The sequence below is a fragment of the Heliangelus exortis genome, chromosome 13, assembly GCF_036169615.1.
Source record: "Heliangelus exortis chromosome 13, bHelExo1.hap1, whole genome shotgun sequence".
NCBI classification, from domain to species: domain Eukaryota; kingdom Metazoa; phylum Chordata; class Aves; order Apodiformes; family Trochilidae; genus Heliangelus; species Heliangelus exortis.
Window position 1 is genome coordinate 3,270,136 of NC_092434.1, and position 16,647 is coordinate 3,286,782.

Below are 16,647 nucleotides of genomic sequence, written 5' to 3' on the forward strand. Positions count from 1 at the left end.
GGCCACCCAAAGAATATGAGAAGAGTATCTGAGAAAGCCAGAACACAGCAGCAGCATCCCTCAGCCCTTTGGGGCTGAAAGGGGCTGGAGAATAAAATAAAAAATGAAATACATTACTATTTCTCATTAAATGCCTGCCTCAGGTCTTGTCTAAACTGGAGAAAAGGACACCAAATTTATTTCAAGGCACCTTGCACACATCCTCCAGCTGGTATGGAACAACAGGACTACAGTCAGAGTAATTTAAGCAAGCAATGTGTTGAGTAATTGTTGCAGTTGATGAAGGGTTTGACTGATTGCTTACCAGTCAGGATTTAAATAAAGTCCGAGCAGAGCCTCCTCAGCTGTGTCAGAGGTGTCCAAACTTGCACTTCTTCAGGACACTTGCAGCACAGGTAGAAAGAAAGTACATTCACTTGCTGCAGCATACCCAAAAGTTCTTCACTCCCCTGTATTGCTCTAATTTAAACTCTCTAGGGCAGGTAAGCTCCAAGACAGTGCTTTTTCCTGAAGAATTCCAATCTTAAAAAGAGCAAGGAGATGCTCAACCCCTGTGTCTGCAGGGGGGGAAGCAGTGCTCCCCATTGCCCCTGCCTGATACCCATCATCTGATTCACCTCCAGGAGAAACCCAGCTGGCAGGTAAAACCACAAGGGGAGAACTCTCTGCTCATCTTGTCCTCTCTTAACTTTTCTATTTAATCTCGATATTAATGCTTGCCAGACAAATCTAAATTATTTCCAGGTGTCTCCATAAAACAAAATGAAATTCTGCAAGAAATAGCTATATAAACTAAAGCAATTTAATTCAGCTTTCCAGAGGGGAAAAAAGAGAAAATATAAAACAAAAAAAGAGCAGTTAGCAGTGTAGGAAGCAGTTGGCAGGCACTCTGGTTTAAAGGTTTGATTAACAATAATAAACAACATTTAAAGTTTTAGAAGAAACAGGAGAAAAGCCATAAAACTGCAAAAATGCCATCCCTGCAAAATAGAAGTGGGTTTTGAGTAGATCAGGGTGTTAATAGAGACTGAATTAATTAGCTCTGAACTTTCACTACTAGTGAAGGAAATTACTCACTCCTGAGTGATTTCATGCATCATTTCAAAGAGGTGGAAGCCAACCAGTGTCTTGAAGTACAGACATGATATATACAGTGTGTACCATGCAAGTGTGCACACCAAGAGGTAATCACACATCCAGAACCAGTGCAATCAATTCAAGTAAACAAAAGTAATGTATGAATGCAGTGTTCCAAGGGCTTCCAGAAACTAATGTCTCTCCTAAAAGATTAGACCATCATAAGTGTTCTCAGGCTTTTTTGCACCAGTTAATTTCACAAATATGTCTAAAAAGCTACTTGTAAAGATGAAACAAGATACTAAAAAAATAATAGCATCTATTAAGTTGCTTTTCTACTTAATTTCAGACCACTTATTTACCTGGAAAAAAACATCTCTGACAAAGCAAATATAAAAACATTAAATAAAAGAAACCTTATAAGCATGCACTTCAGAGATACCTAACCCAAGGACAGAAAGTTTTCCAGCCCACTTGTGAGAAAAGCCAGTTTTTACTTCCCAGCAGACACCCGTGGCACCTTACCTGTGATGAGCACAGCTTTGTCCCCCACGGGCAGCAGTGCCCTGCCACCCAGGTACACCCAGGAGCCAAGGCACACAATGCAGAACACCACCAGCCCCCCTCCTGCCCCCAGCCCAGCCCCAGACAGCAGCCCCAGCAAGGTGGGCAGGAGGCTCCACACCAGCATGTTTGCTTTTTTTGCCAGGCTTCTCTTGGCCACGCAGAGCAGAGTCACCCCAAAAAGTGTGGTGATGCCCACGCAGAGCCAGCCAAGGGGGCTGCCAGCAAGAGCATCCATCAGCAAGGGGGAGAAGCAGGCACAGACACACACCCCAGCACCAGCTGGGTAAAAGCAGGTGTTGCTAAATGCAGCACGTGTTATATAGGAGCAGGGGGTGGGGCAGAGAGAGGGGACTCTGTTAGAGGTTTGACATAATCTTGCTTACCCTTGGCATCAGCAAGAAGCAGAAGCTTTCCTTTTCTTACCTTTTATTCCTTCTGCCTGACAGCTCCACCTTCTGAATAATATGCTGGCTGGATAATGACTGACAGCCCTGGGAATGGACATGATGTAGAAAGCTCTGCTTTCAGCAAAAGAATTAACTGCTATATGTTTTACACGTTTAAAGTGCGTTTCCCCAGATAGTGGAAAATTTCCTTTGTGGGAAAGTTTCCTTTATGGGAAATAGGTGGAATTTCCTGCCTAAAAACTTGGGGTGTGGAACTGATTTTTGATGGGCAGTGAAGGAAGGGAGTCAGGACAGGGTTATTTACTCTCTGTGGTGCAAACTGTGTGGTTAGTGTTGGGCTTTATCAGCCCTCTTTCAACAAAAAGCTCAAAATGACCTTCCCTGCCTTAGTGCACCCCTTTGGCTATTCAGCTACTCCACATTCACGGAATCCCTACAGTTAACAGACATTCAGGGGGGTCTGGAGGCTGGGAAGGGGTGATTTCTGGTTTGTTATCAAGGGCAAACCCTGTCAAGTTACCACATGTAACACACCTGAGACTGAGTCTTCAGTTGACCTCCAGTGATGACATTAACCTTGGTTTTGATGGGAAACACTGGTTCATAAACAGAGAAAGAAAGAAAAAGAAAAAAAAAGCAATTTACTAATTGTATGTGTGAGGTGTAACACCTACTGTGGTGTACTCTGCAAGTGATTTAAACAAAAAGACAAGAACATCTGAAAACCCATCTAGCAGAAAGGACTGAAATACTATGCAGTCATACTTAACTCTGTTTAAAGAGCCCTGCTAATTGGTTTGAGAGATGAGCATAATAAGAGAGATCAGCACACAACAGGTTAACATGGTGTAGCTGGTTTACTGAAAGAAAACACACTGCTGACCTATTTTTTTTTTTTTTTAGGCAGACATCAGAAGATTGAAGTGCAGGGTGCAAACCTAACATGAGACACAAGCACGTTTTCCCTTCATTATTCCTTTGAGGTTTTATGGGATGATAAATCTGTTCAATATAAATTTTTAAAGCCAGTGAAATAGTTTACATATCTCTATAGGTAGTTTATATTACAGATGAGGTCACTGTCTTAAAGGAATATTACCCTTGAGGCTTGCTTGTCATTCATTACTATTGTGAGCACTCATTCATCCATTCTCCCACTAGTGCATGAAGTGTAAACTGTTTTCACTTCTCTGCCATTTGCTGCTTCTGCTTTTAGTAGCACACTGGACTTGGGCTCAGCTACACCTTGCCCTCTGTTAAGGCACCTCCTTAAAGATTTTCTTGGAGGATTCTTTCTCTCCCTAATTGGTCTTTATGATCACAAATGTGCTGGCATTTAAGGCATCCACTCTCACACTTGAGGATACAGAGAGATGGAGTTTCTGCATAGTGGGGAAGAGGGTCAGAAGTGACCACATCCAGCTTGATGTCCACCTTCAGTCCTCTCAGCCTGCAAGGAAAGAGGTGGCCAAGAGGCAAAGCAAGAGCTTTACCCCCTGCTCCATCCCCCACTGCAATGCATATGTGCCCTCCCTTATACACTGAACCAGAGTGGGGGGATATATGGACTGTGAGGATGCCAGGGGCACCCATGGGACACATGCCTGCTGCTGTGCTGACACAACCTCTGTCTGCACCCACAGCACTGCAGAACCACTGGGTTCTGGTGAGAGCTGAACTCTCTGGATTAACATTGAATTTTTATTTTGAATACAAATATAACTGCTGAAGGCTTCTTGTAATGAGAAGCTGACCACATCCTGGTGTGTGAATCAAATTATATGTAAGTCCTCATGCAGGTCACAAGACAGGCTGCTGTTGGGAAGGAGGGTATAATCTAAAACTGGCTAAGAAATATCTTGTACCCACCTGATGTACCCTCTGCACATCTTCCAACACCATTAAAGACAGATTGCTACTTCAGAAGTTTTCAGCACAATTTTTCAAGGAGATATGTTGTCCCCTATCCATCTCATGTCCCCTGTCCACCTGAAGCAAGCATCTACCTTCCTTTCTACCACCTTGGTATACCTCTGGTTCTTACAGCTCCACATTAACACAAGACTGCAATTGAATTTGCCTAATTTCCTATTTGTCTGTGCCATGCCTACTCATGCAATGAGTGTACACCCTTATCTCATCTCCTTCTTGCTAGTTTTGCTGGCAAAGCTGTGGCTCCTCCAAATAATCAGGATGTTGTTTCAACATGACACCTACCTAACAAGGAGAATGGATTTGAGCTACTTGATTTTGAGCTAAGCTTAACCTTTGGCCTTTGCCAGGACATTTGTCTTTCTCCCCAGCTTTCCAGAGCCATCAGACAATAATGCAGGGCCCTGTCCCTTCATACCCTGGCAAACTACATATCCTACACTGAAGCCAGAACACTGCTTCTCCAGTCAGCCCATGCCAGTGCCAAAAGCAGCAAAGAAAAGACACAGAGCAGACTCCTGGCTGGAGAATTCTGTTGTGCCAGTTACTTACCCTCAGTGAGCACTTCAGTCTCTGTGCATGTTTCTGATGTTTCTGAAAGGGACTTAGCATGATGAGATTTAAATGGCAAGGCACACTTCAGATTTGCAAAGTGGTAATTCTTGCAAGTCAGTTAAAGCATTGGCAAAAGAAGATTCCTTTCCTGGAGAACAATCCTTCATGGCAGTCTGCAACAAAAACAGCCAGTCTAACAGGATCTCTTGAGTCCAAATTCAGCTTGTTTTTCACAGAACTCTACAGTCACAGCATCTTTCACCCTATGTAGTATCACTGCAGAAGATTTCCCCGACAAAGCAAGGACCAGTGTGTGGGATCCTTACCACAGGCATCCACTCATTGACTCCATGTTCTCATTCTTTAGGCACACTCACTTCCTCTCAGATTTTAATTTATACCCTTCCCATTTCTTTAAGCTTTTCCTTTGTCATGCTTTGCTGGCTCTGTATTTTTCAGCCTGATGGCTGCAGCCTGTGCTCTCAATTTCTGTTCCTAACACGCAAAAAGGGCAAAATGTTCAAGTTCCTCTGTTCCTTTGAAATGTGGTGAAGCTGAGCTTGTTCACAACTTCTTTGAAATGCACCATCAACTCTTTTTCTGTTCTACTTTGGTAATAAGCACTTTCTGTCTTTGCTTTTCATGGCTTCATTTCTGATTCAGAAGTTTTCCTGCTGTTTACTTTTTTTAAGCTTTTGTGACTTTCCAGAATAGTAGAAGTTTCCAGTTCAACCACGACACCCTCAGTCTGTCTCTGTTACCTTTCCTGCATCATTTTTCACTTCTTTGGCTACATTTCCCATGTGCTTTCTTGGCAGTTGCCAGTAATTTACCACTCAACACTGTGCCTTCCAGCACTTTCCCTTCATCCAGAGGTACCACATGCCATATCCAATGCTTGCTGTCTGTTGATTCTCTTCTCTTCCAGCTGCAATGTGAATTACATCATCTAGAAGCACAAGCTGGTTTTTGTACATGTCCCATCTCTATGTCAGCTTCTTCTTCCAGTCATGGATTTGGTTTTAAGCTCAGGGTGAAATTTCTCACAGAACTCTTCAGTTCTATTTTGCTCTCTTTGTCTGCTGATTCCTGCTTTTTCAGCTGTGAAATGCAATCACTGTTGCTCCAGAGAGCCCCAGCTCCATGTGTTCATCTGGTGCCATGGCTTGGGTAGAGGATCTGCATTGCAGGGTCTGTAGGGAGGCTTTTGGCTACAAGGTTTTTCTTGGAAAATCATTTCAGCAGAAAATAGGTTGGAATCTGCCTCACCAATCGAGTCATTAACCAAGACAGAAAAATTAATCTCATGGATAAATAAATATATGAGCAGAAATAATATGAAATTGTTTACTTTGATTGACTACAGCTTCTGAGAGCACATAAACACCTTCACACTTTAGTTTTTGGTGGATTTAATGGCTACACCATCACTTGTCAGGCTGCAAGTCCTGGATGTAGAAATGACTGAACTCACATCCACAAAACTCATTTGGGCAAACAGATTTTGCTCTTACAAATACTGTGTAACTCCTACACAAAGGTTGAGATAATCCTGTGTTCAGCCAGTTATCTATTCATGCACTCAGCTTGAAGCACATGAATTGTCCCAGTAAAGACAACAAACCCATTCATCTGCCTCAAGCTAGGAATGGAGCCAAGTACCTTTGTGAATTAACATCTTTGAACTCACAGGCATGTACTGAGTAAGGGCAAAAAAAGATTATGTGCAATGGAAAATAAGGCTGTGTAACCTCTTCTTTGTCTTCAAACTGTTTCTTTAATAGAGCCTTAAGGAAAATAATTCCTGTCTAGAGCCTTATGGAAAATAATTCCTGTCAAATAAAGGAGGTATCCATTTAAGAAAAATAAGAAATGTATTTTACTTCTAAGATACTAGAGTTTGTTTTAGAAATATCCTCATTGCAAAGGCTGTAAATTCAAAGACAGTCATTCCTGAAGATCACTTGGCAGCGAAGAAACAGCTACACCTCAAAATTCCTCAATATGAGACTCCTTTAAAGGGCCAATAATAATAATTTTTTACAAGTCCCCATGTAATACACACTTTAGCATTATACAATCTTTAAAAGACCTAGTTGCAGCCTGCATTTCCCATGTGAGCCCAATGCCTGCAGCAGCTCTATCTGTCAAGCAGTAGGTCTTATAATGCCATATGAAACAAAGTCATGGACTGTAAGTTCTGCCTTGGTATTTACATGAACTCTATTCACCCTCTGTAAACTTTCTTCAATAGACAAAACATCTTAAATCAGAGAAATTGTTAAGATCATGAGCACTCCTTTGTATTTCCAAGGGAGGTTTTCTTCTTTAACTCTCCAGACATCTATGGATCACTAGGCTTTCAGGAACAGCTAAAAGTGGATTGCACTCTTTCCAAAATAAGTCATTGTTTATCAACCTTATGTCATTATTTTCAAAAAAGATGGTAAACTCAGAAAACCTAAAGGCAATTCAGAATTCTTTAGGAAGTTAGCCAGGAATCATCTTTTAAGTTATCCTCATGAGAGATTACACTTGCCTGCCTTTCTTTTGTCATCTGATAACATGAAATGGCTTTCACTGAACCATCAGTGCTAGAGAAGAAAAATATCAGTTTATTTTAGTCCACTTCTCTGAAAGCAACAGACTCTTCCCTAAAATTTCCTTTGGTACCTTCAGAGTAAAATTCCAGCCTTGCCTAAGACAGAGCATGGCATAGTGGTGTCTCAGTACATAAGAAATAAAGATTCAAGCTATGCTCTGGACTGCAAGATTAGCTTGGTTTTCCAAATAGATTTTTATTATATGTATTTCACTCCCTTTCCTACAGCTTTGCCTCTCTGGAGTTCATGGTAGCATCTACATGCCCAGAACACAAAGGATTTCCACACTTTCCTAGCCCACAGTTTGCTCATTTCTTTGCTGTTTCTTCCTGAAATGCAATTTCAACTTTCCCTGTTCTACTTCTCTGTGGTTTTTCTAAAGCCCAAGTCACAGAGACTGTATCCACATCAGAAAGAAATACTCTTCTGCACCTTCCTTCTGCAACCTTTCCTCCTGGACATCTCTAAGCAATGGCAGGTAGGGAGAAACATCCAAACTTTTCCTGCATGCCAATGATAGACCACAGAAATATTTTCCAGTATTTAAATCTTATCCATGAAAAGTCACATAATTTTTATTGCAGTTACATAAATATAAAGCAATGGGAATAACAAGCAATGGAGGCACAAGAAAAATGAGACATAGATGGTAACCAGAAGTCTGATTAAAGCATGAGTAGACAAGCTGATAGCTATGACAGGTAACAGCAGTGACGGAGATGCCAGCCTTGGGAGCCCAGCACATGGTAGATTATCAATTATCAGTGAAATCTGGGCCCTATAGCACCCTTTTAAGCAAGCAGGACTACCTTGCAGCTACCATTAACATGTGCCCTTAATCAGACTTTTAAGTGCAATCTAGACATGGATCAATATTGTCCAGAGAGATTCTGACAACACAAAAAAACCCCAAACCCTCAACTCCATGTCTTCCTGCACTTCTCTCTTTTGTCCCCAGAAGAGTCCCCTCAGTGTGGGAGGATTTGTTCTATCACTAACATGACTTCTCATCCATTGCATGTGAAAACATGACAAATCACATACAACTTCAAGCCCCAGAACATGTCTCTGAGCATGGATTCTGCAAAGGGGCTGAAAGAAAACAAGTGGTAGCATCTCCCCATCATGACTTGGGTTATTAACTCTGCACATCTGCAACGTGCCTCCCCTTCCATCTGCAAACTCTTACAAAACCTCTCTGCCTCTCCTAAACAGAATTCACTTATTTTTAGATTTTCCTCACAGTTACATCAGCTAGCCTTTGAAATGAAAGCTGAAGCAAAATGAGATGAAAAATGAGCGATGATTCAAAAAGCATTAAGTAATCAGCCATGACAAAGTGTCACCTGCCCTAACAGCATTCTGTTTGCTGTCACTTGAAGGACAAATCCCTCACTTCTGGATGGTGAAGCCATGTATTTTTCCTGTTGAGGAATCGTGACCTCACTCTGTGTGTAATCAATGACTTACATTATTATTTTGATTGAACGTGTGTTCACCACATACTGAATGTCACCAATTTCTCCTTCAATGCTGCTGCTCTGAAGGACATTCCTTTGCTTCCCAGTGATGTTTGTGCTGCTTGTAAACTGCTACAATCACACTCAAATGTTGTCAGCAAGCCCAGCTCTCTGTCAGCAATGACTTAGTGGTGGTTGATCCTCCTGCAGTGCAGGGGACAAACTGGATGACCTCTCAAGGTCCCCTTCAGGATCTGTGGGGAGGCTGATGGTTCTATGGCAGGCAGCATTTTAATTAAATGGTATTTTTTTTTCTTTACACAATCCACCAGCTATGGAAAAATCTGTGTATGCTGTGTCATTTGGGTTTTTTTGTTTGTTTCCTTTCGTTACATTATCTTAGACATTTTATATCACACAATAACCTTAACCCCTGGCTCAGAAATTATCTAGATGTAAGCATATCTAATTCCATTAAAATCATCTGGCTAATCTCGTGTAAATCTAGATAGATGATTTAATAGGTTGCTGAATGAGTATCCCAATACCCACTAGTTCTAAACAACCCCTGAGAGTCCAACCCCACAGACACTTAGGTACATTCTTAAAAAGCCCACAGACATTCATACACAAGGAAAGAACAGAAATATTCATATCCCTGCATTTAAACACGGGCACACCTCCAGAATCAGACTCTGCCTTAAAGACCTCCTCCACCTGGATTTGAAACATGCTAATAGATTCATGCAAATGAACCTACACCATAAAGCTAATTATTCTGCTTTCCAGGTGACAAAACAATCAAGTACATTTTTAATGAACTTCTCCAAGTTTTACAGTCAGGATTAAAATATTGTCAAGCCCCAGGTGGAGGTCATACCCAAGCAGGCACAGACTCTATGGAGATAAGGCTACACAGGCACTTCACACTCATCATCCCTTGCAGGGGATTCCTTCCTGAGCTGTGCATAGTTTGTAACTTGTTTTATTAATACTGTAAACTATCAGTTGACTTTTAGTTTTCGTTTCAAAACTGCTTTTTAACAACACAGACAACAGCCTTAGGGCAAACCCCTCCCTTGGATGCCAGCAAACTTTACTAGAATCACTAAGGGCTACGTAGGCGTAGCTTCAAAGGCAGATTTGGGACCTATAACTTTAATTCATCCACCAAATGGAGCTCCAAAATCCATTAAGGAAAAATAACTAGTAACCATCTGTCTTTATTCATCAGGCTGAAAGCATTTAATCAAACCTAGTGGACATTTTTACTTTCTTCTTTCTCTCTCAACAGCTTTGAGCACAGATGCAGCCTTTCCATAATTAAGCAGAGCACAGTAGCTCCTAGACAGATTAATTCTGGAGAGCCTGTCAAAAATGTCAGATGGCACACGGGTTCTGTGCCTTGTCCCTGGGATTTCTGGGGTATATACACACGTCTGGGCAGACTTGGGACACTATTAGTAAGGGCAATGGCTACCTCTAGCCCAGGCTCTTAACCCATCACAATGGCAGTGGTGTTAGCAGAACCCATTCCCTATCATCAGGTGTTATTTTTTCACTCTGTGAGGGATTCAAGTCAGGATCTCACCTCTGCAGTGAACAAATGTCACTGAGAATGGAACTGAAACAGGGGATGCACATGGCCACCAGAAAGCAGCTACATTTTTGCAAGTTACTGAAGGCCAATTTTTTTTTTTTTTTTTTAAATTCATTCACAGCTTGTTGAATCAACCTAACAACATTCCAAGTTACAGGAGCTATATTCTAACAAACTGTAATATAATTAGATAGTTCACACCTAACAACTATTCCAGATTCCTGTTTTTAGGGGAAGTTCTACAATAGATTTTATCATTTCTGTTAACTTTCAAAGGATACACAAATATGTAGGGTGGCTGTTAGATGTTCATTACTATTAATAATGAGCTCATCTATGTTTTCAACTGCCCTTTTTCTGAGTTCTAATGTTTTAAAGCAGAGAGCATTTCCAGTTCTTTAGGATATTATGTTACTGGTTAAAAATTCTGTTCTTTCAGTTTAACTCTACCATCAAATTTATGGACTAAAGCTAGGGTTTATGGCTACCAGTCTAGAAGCAATTTTTGCTTCCTTTAAACTGTGTTTTTATTTTATTTTTAAATAAAGTGAAAGCTTATGTCAAATACATATTTGTGCAGTTAAAATTAGACTTTCAGTGTCACATCAAAGTTCAAAAGTTCTCACCTTTATCACTGGTTAGAGCCAAGAGGTGATTACTGTGACTGTTGACTGAACAATGCAGCATGAAAATGAGTTGTGCAAAATAAAAGACACTGTCCCAGAGAAAGCTGTTCAATGGCTCTAGAAAAGAGACAAGTGGTGGACTTTCAAGGTAGTCATGAAAACTGGACCACAGGCAGTACTGACAGAAACCAGCAGATACTGACCAAACTTCATGAGCCAAATTCCAATGAAATTTTTTAAATTACAGGGAATCTAAACCATGGGATCTGTTTGTGTACACAGTACAATTCTGCCTCCATATGCTGGGTTGCTGATAGCTGGTTCATCCATCAGTCTCCTGTCCCCACAGATACATTGAAAATGGCAAATGGGATCAAAGCACTCAACTATACTTGGAAAAACGGGCAAGAAGTAGCTTTAAGTAGCTTTAGTGCTTCCAGATAACAGACTCTATAGCAGAAAATAAAGAACAAAGAAAAATTTGGAAGAAAAACTATGCTGGCATGATCTCCCTTTAAACAGCACTCCTTTCCCTCAGGAATATTTAAGGATTTGGCTATCACAAATGCCTGATAGTGTTCCCACAGTACACATCAGTGAACTGAAGCAAAGAGAGGTCATCTTCTACTTAGTAAAAAAGTCATAGATAAACACCTCCCTACCACAGCACTTGGTCCTGGATCCTGATGCCTGAATATGTTGCCAGTAGTGATCAACTTGATGTTTTTGAGTACAAGTAACCTAAAGACCATCAAATAATGATTTATAAGCATCATAACAGAGTTTAAAGGTCAGCAGAGAATTATGCCATAGATGCTTGTACAGAATTCCTCTGGAGTATGAGGGAAACATGAGAAGTAGGAAGATGCCCAGCTGAAAAAAATAAGTGGGCAGTGGAGATTCCAATTGTGGGTTCAACAGAAGAAAGAGGTAGTTAGCACCTCTCTGCTAGATCAGAGATAAGTGTAGAAGACACATATGTAGAAGTGGACAGACAAAAGTGGAAAAAAAATGGCTTTTACAAAAAGGCCAACATAAAAAAGATGTAAGCCAAGGGAATTATGCCAAAAGCCTGAATAAAATATGTTATTGTGACAAGACATTGCCCATGGGCCATTGCTAACTGCAACACATCCAGCCTCACTGGTGACTCAGAAGGGGGTTCTGCACTTCAGATATTTCCTCTTCTCATATTTACTCTTCTGATGTTATCATCCCCACTTAGTTCATGTCTGTTATCATAAATTAAATTTCATTATTGCTAAACCCATGTATGATTACTCAAAAGAAAAAAAAAATTTTTTTTAATGGCAGGAGTCTATAAAATATGAATGTGAGGCTCTTCCTACCTACTCTTTTTGGTTTGATGGCACAGCATGTTAGGACTTGAGCAAAACTGCTAGCAGAACAAGTCTCAAATCCCAGGTTTTCACTCAGGCACAAAGTGTGTCTGTCTACATTGCAGTAGAGCCACATTCAGCTCTAACATGTGGAACCAGTGAGATGCTGATCCAGGATGCTGTTTTGCAGAACTGCTACAGGTTCAGTCCTGTAGCTCTGAGCACTGACTCCGTTTCACAGTTCTGGCAGGAGTTGTTTGCACCTCACTTACATCTTTTTTTATTTATCTTTCATACATCTTCCTTAGTTATAAATCCAGATGGAAGATTCTGAGTGGGACTCTTGCCACCCATCGTGTTCCTTCTGAGAAAGAATTCTCCATGCAAAACTTGGGATTTAACCAACAGAGGTCAGAAAGAATCTCACAGAATGCAAAAATTACAAAGCTGAGCTTCAGCTCAGGCACACAGGTATCTTTTAATGGCTAAGAATCATAGAATTAAACTATAATTTAGGTTGAAAAAGACCCTTAAGATCATTGGATAATGATCATAATAACTGATAATACTGGAATCTTTAAAACTGGAACTTTAGACTCTGTGAAGCTTTTGTCAGCATGTTAAACAGCTCCTGGAACCTCAGGACACTAAACCTCAGGCCAGCATTTTACAGTAGCACAGCTGCACAGATGGGCACACATTCAACAAATTACCCATTAAAATGAGTGCTCAAGTTTACAGTAAGGCAAGCCAGAATATTAAGAGAAAACTACAAAACTTTTAATTAAAGGTGAGAAGTGGCAACAATTATTTTTCATCCATTCTTTTGGATTCCACTACACAGTTCCATGTTGTGTTATTATAAAGAAGTCTCTGCAATCACTAAAGTCTCTAAAGTGCCAGAGAAAGCATAAAGCTTTTATAAAGTCAGTACTTACAGTAAAGGAACATGAAGACTTAGTTGAATGGTATTAAAGGATTACATTTAGTACCTTACCTGCAAGAGTACAGTTCAGCTAAAAGAGATAAAACTGGACATCTCTATCACCCAGAGACTTCAGAAAGTGCAACTGAAACACAACAGTCATAACTCAGAACACATGCACCTGAGGGGAAAAAAAAAATATTATAACTTTCTTAGAGTACTGTTCTTCAGCTCTCCAGCATGATGCATCACAGAATCTATGGGCACTGTGTGTGAAGTATATTCTGTAGTATTTATGTACATATGTCTAGTTTAGCCTTATGTTTTGTACTAAATATTCCTCTTTTTATGTCAGGCCAGAAGCACCCAGTGATCCACTTGTTAAAGAAATTTAATAACTGAAATAATCTAATAATTATAAGAAGTTACATTAATAATGAAACATTGCACCAAGATTACCTATAAAATGCAGTGGCAGGAGATGTGAACTGAGATCCCTTCTGAAAGTATTATCTACAGGAAGTGCAGTTCTGCCTCCTTATTCAATCCTAGTTGGACAGCTTCATTTCTTACCAGAAATCACAAGGGGGTGGGTTTCCTACCTAAATGGGAGCCTGTTATTACAAGGGTCAAGCCAACTTTGAAATAATCTTCAAGTCAATAAACTTCAGGACACCACAAGAAGTTTATCACTGACAAAAGGCATACTGAAAAGCAGAAGTAGTGAGTCCCCTTTGCAAACAAGGCACAAGGGGAGTTTGGCTGCATAATATATTCTCATTAACATTTGCAAACTGTGAGTCATTTTGTTTTTTAATTATGACTATGGAGGGCATTTTCTTCATAAGCAGATAAAACATCATGGGAGGTGGGATGATTCTGCCTGATAAGTTAATAATGTGCATGTTGCTTAAGTATGATTAACTGTCTGCTTTAGCTGATGCCTGTTCCAAGCAGAGATTTTTGTTATTTATGACAGAAAGAAAAGGAGCCAGGACCAAAACAATATGAGAAATACAAATGGTGAGGCCTGTTTGGCTTTCCTATTAACAATATGGCATTCAAGAAACTCTCACTGGCCACACAAATTGCTTGCCCAGGATTTTCCAGATTATTTTTTAAAGGGACAAAGGAGCTCAGGCAACATTAGTGACAAAGCAGGGACAAGAATTGTACTGAATAATGCTCTCCCTAATGCCATGTGAAAATGACAAATGCTAAAACAGGAATTCTTGTGATAATAGTAATAATAATAATTATAAATAGCTAAAGCTGAGTATCTAAATTGTTAAGCAGGTAATTTTCCTCTATTTCATTTTATTCAGCTAGTGTAGAAAGAACTCCCTGAGCACAATTTTCTTTTTTTATAACTTCCAAGATTATGTATTAGACTCAAGAAACTACCATTACACAAGAAATCCAGTTACTAGAACATGTCGTTCTTCTAAGTCATTTAGAACATTCCAGCTTATTTAGCTTGTCCATAATGTGTTTGATGTTTTATTATTCTATGTTCCTAAAATGGATGAAGAATGAAGCTGATGTATGTCCTGGAATTAATCCAGCATTTTCAACTGGTGCAAATTCTGTTTCAGTGGGGTGGAAGATAAAGAAGCAGCTCTTTAAATGCAAAGCTCAGTCAGAATATGTTGACTGCAAGAATCAAACAACCAAAAAAATCATATCCTTGAATCCCTCACTTATTCAGACCTTGTTTCTCCCTCAAAACCAGCAAAAATTCAAAATTAGTTATAACCAGATGCTGCACCCACAACTTCTATCAAGTGGAATGAAAATTGAGAGCAAGAATACCTTGCTGTAAATAACTTTAAAGTTACAGCACACTCACACTCCCAGTTGAATAGCTCCCACTTTGAACATGTTCTTCATGTTACCATTCCAGGACTAAATATGTCCAAATAAGGCTTTTGAACAGAAGATAAATGCATGTTATAACTATCTCATCTTTGTAAGTTTAGTAACTTTGCCCCATTGTAGAGTTAGGGGATTTATTTTTGCTTTGAACAAACCCATTTCAAAGGAAAACTCAGTTTTGTGCCAGAACTGCTTGATTTGAAATAACTTGGAATTAAACGACACATCAGGCCATAATAAAATGCTTAAAAAATCTGAATTCTATGATCATTAGTTTCAGGGAACAGAATAAACAGCACTACAGTCAGACAAGAATGCTGTGCTATTGTAAATACCAAGATACCATTAAGTAAGCCCTATAGAGCTTATGTAATTTAAACACAGCCAAAGCAAGAAAGAAATTGCATCTGTTCTTTGAATTTGTTTTCCTTACTTACATGTTCAAACTCTTACCTGATCCTTCCTCTGCAAAATTATGTAATTTTTGCAATGTTTTCAAGGTAATTGCAGAAATAAAATGGGTAGTACCATTCTGAAATAGTCTCTGTTCTGCTTTCTTGCTGCTTTAAGTGCCTGAAAATGGGAGACCACCACCTAGACCCTGAGCACAGCATCATGAATATGGAAGCACCAGAACTAAGTTTGAAGATGAGTAACATTTCCTCAACAAATATATTTCCTTTCCCCCCTCAGCAAACACAGCTTCCACTGGGAAACCCACAGAAATGCTACAACAAATTCAAGCTCTGGTGTTCTTGCTGACACATCTCCTCCTCATCACCAGTACCCACGGGCTCGTTATTCCCAGACAGAAAATTAACACAGCACAAAATACAGATTAAAGAACACATTTTGCCTCGAGTTTGTTCTACCTGTGGTAGAGCACATTATTGGCTCCCTGTGAAGCTGAAAGATTCTGTCGATCCTCCCAAAAGATCAAAGCAGTACATCTCCAGCCAGCAGCTGGGTGTTCAATTACTAATGTCAGGGATTCAGAGCAGATGGACCTCACCTTGTTCTGCCTAGGTAAGAGGGTGAGATTTCTGTGGATCTATGGACAGCAAAATTACATTATAAATTAGTACAATAGAGAAGACATTCCTTGTTATGAGTGTGGTGAATAAGGACAGTTGGATGGACATCAATCACTCTTGAAACCAAATCAGACAGTTACTGAAATGGAAGTATATAATTACCTTCTGAAATGGTTGCTTGTTTAAATTTACAAGACTGGATCAAAGACACTCAACACTGCATTCCAAAACCTGTCCTCCTCACTTTGAAGGCAAAAACATCTGTGAAAGTATTTTCAAGACTGTTTTGCTAGTCTTTTTATAAGATGTTACTAACTTCTAAAGCATATAATCTTTCCAGGAACCAGGAGGCTCAACCATTTAGAACTTGCAGCCCTGTTTACCTCCTCTGAATTTCTGAAATTATTAATGAACTAAAGTTACAGACTGGGTTAAAACTTAGCTTTTTACCTCTAATGTGCTGTACATACACAGTTAACTGCTAATATGTTTGCAACACATTTTGCAAACAGATAGCAGCACCTCAGAACACATGTAGTGCATTCAGGTCAAATTGCAATTTAAGAAAAAAAACCTCTAGCCTTGAGGAAGCTTAAGATCAATGTTGTTGGAGCAACCACTTCAAACACTTAGACTGTACTGTTTA

General features: G+C 39.8%; 1 protein-coding gene across 4 annotated transcripts in view; it reads right to left on the minus strand.

Annotated features, from left to right (window-relative positions):
• Positions 1 to 16,647, minus strand: part of HSD17B2 (hydroxysteroid 17-beta dehydrogenase 2) — a 30,493-nt gene that overhangs the window by 10,475 nt on the left and 3,371 nt on the right. The window contains exons 3-8 of one of the 4 annotated variants that reach the window (XM_071756636.1): positions 14,520 to 16,018; positions 13,165 to 13,273; positions 4,536 to 5,798; positions 3,297 to 3,501; positions 2,586 to 2,627; positions 2,068 to 2,162 (exon numbers count right to left, since the gene is read on the minus strand). In XM_071756636.1, coding sequence (XP_071612737.1) covers positions 2,068 to 2,149 — 82 coding nt within the window. In that variant the 5' untranslated portion in view covers positions 2,150 to 2,162; positions 2,586 to 2,627; positions 3,297 to 3,501; ... (1 more) ...; positions 13,165 to 13,273; positions 14,520 to 16,018. The other 3 variants (XM_071756635.1, XM_071756637.1, XM_071756634.1) reach the window with 3 other exon arrangements.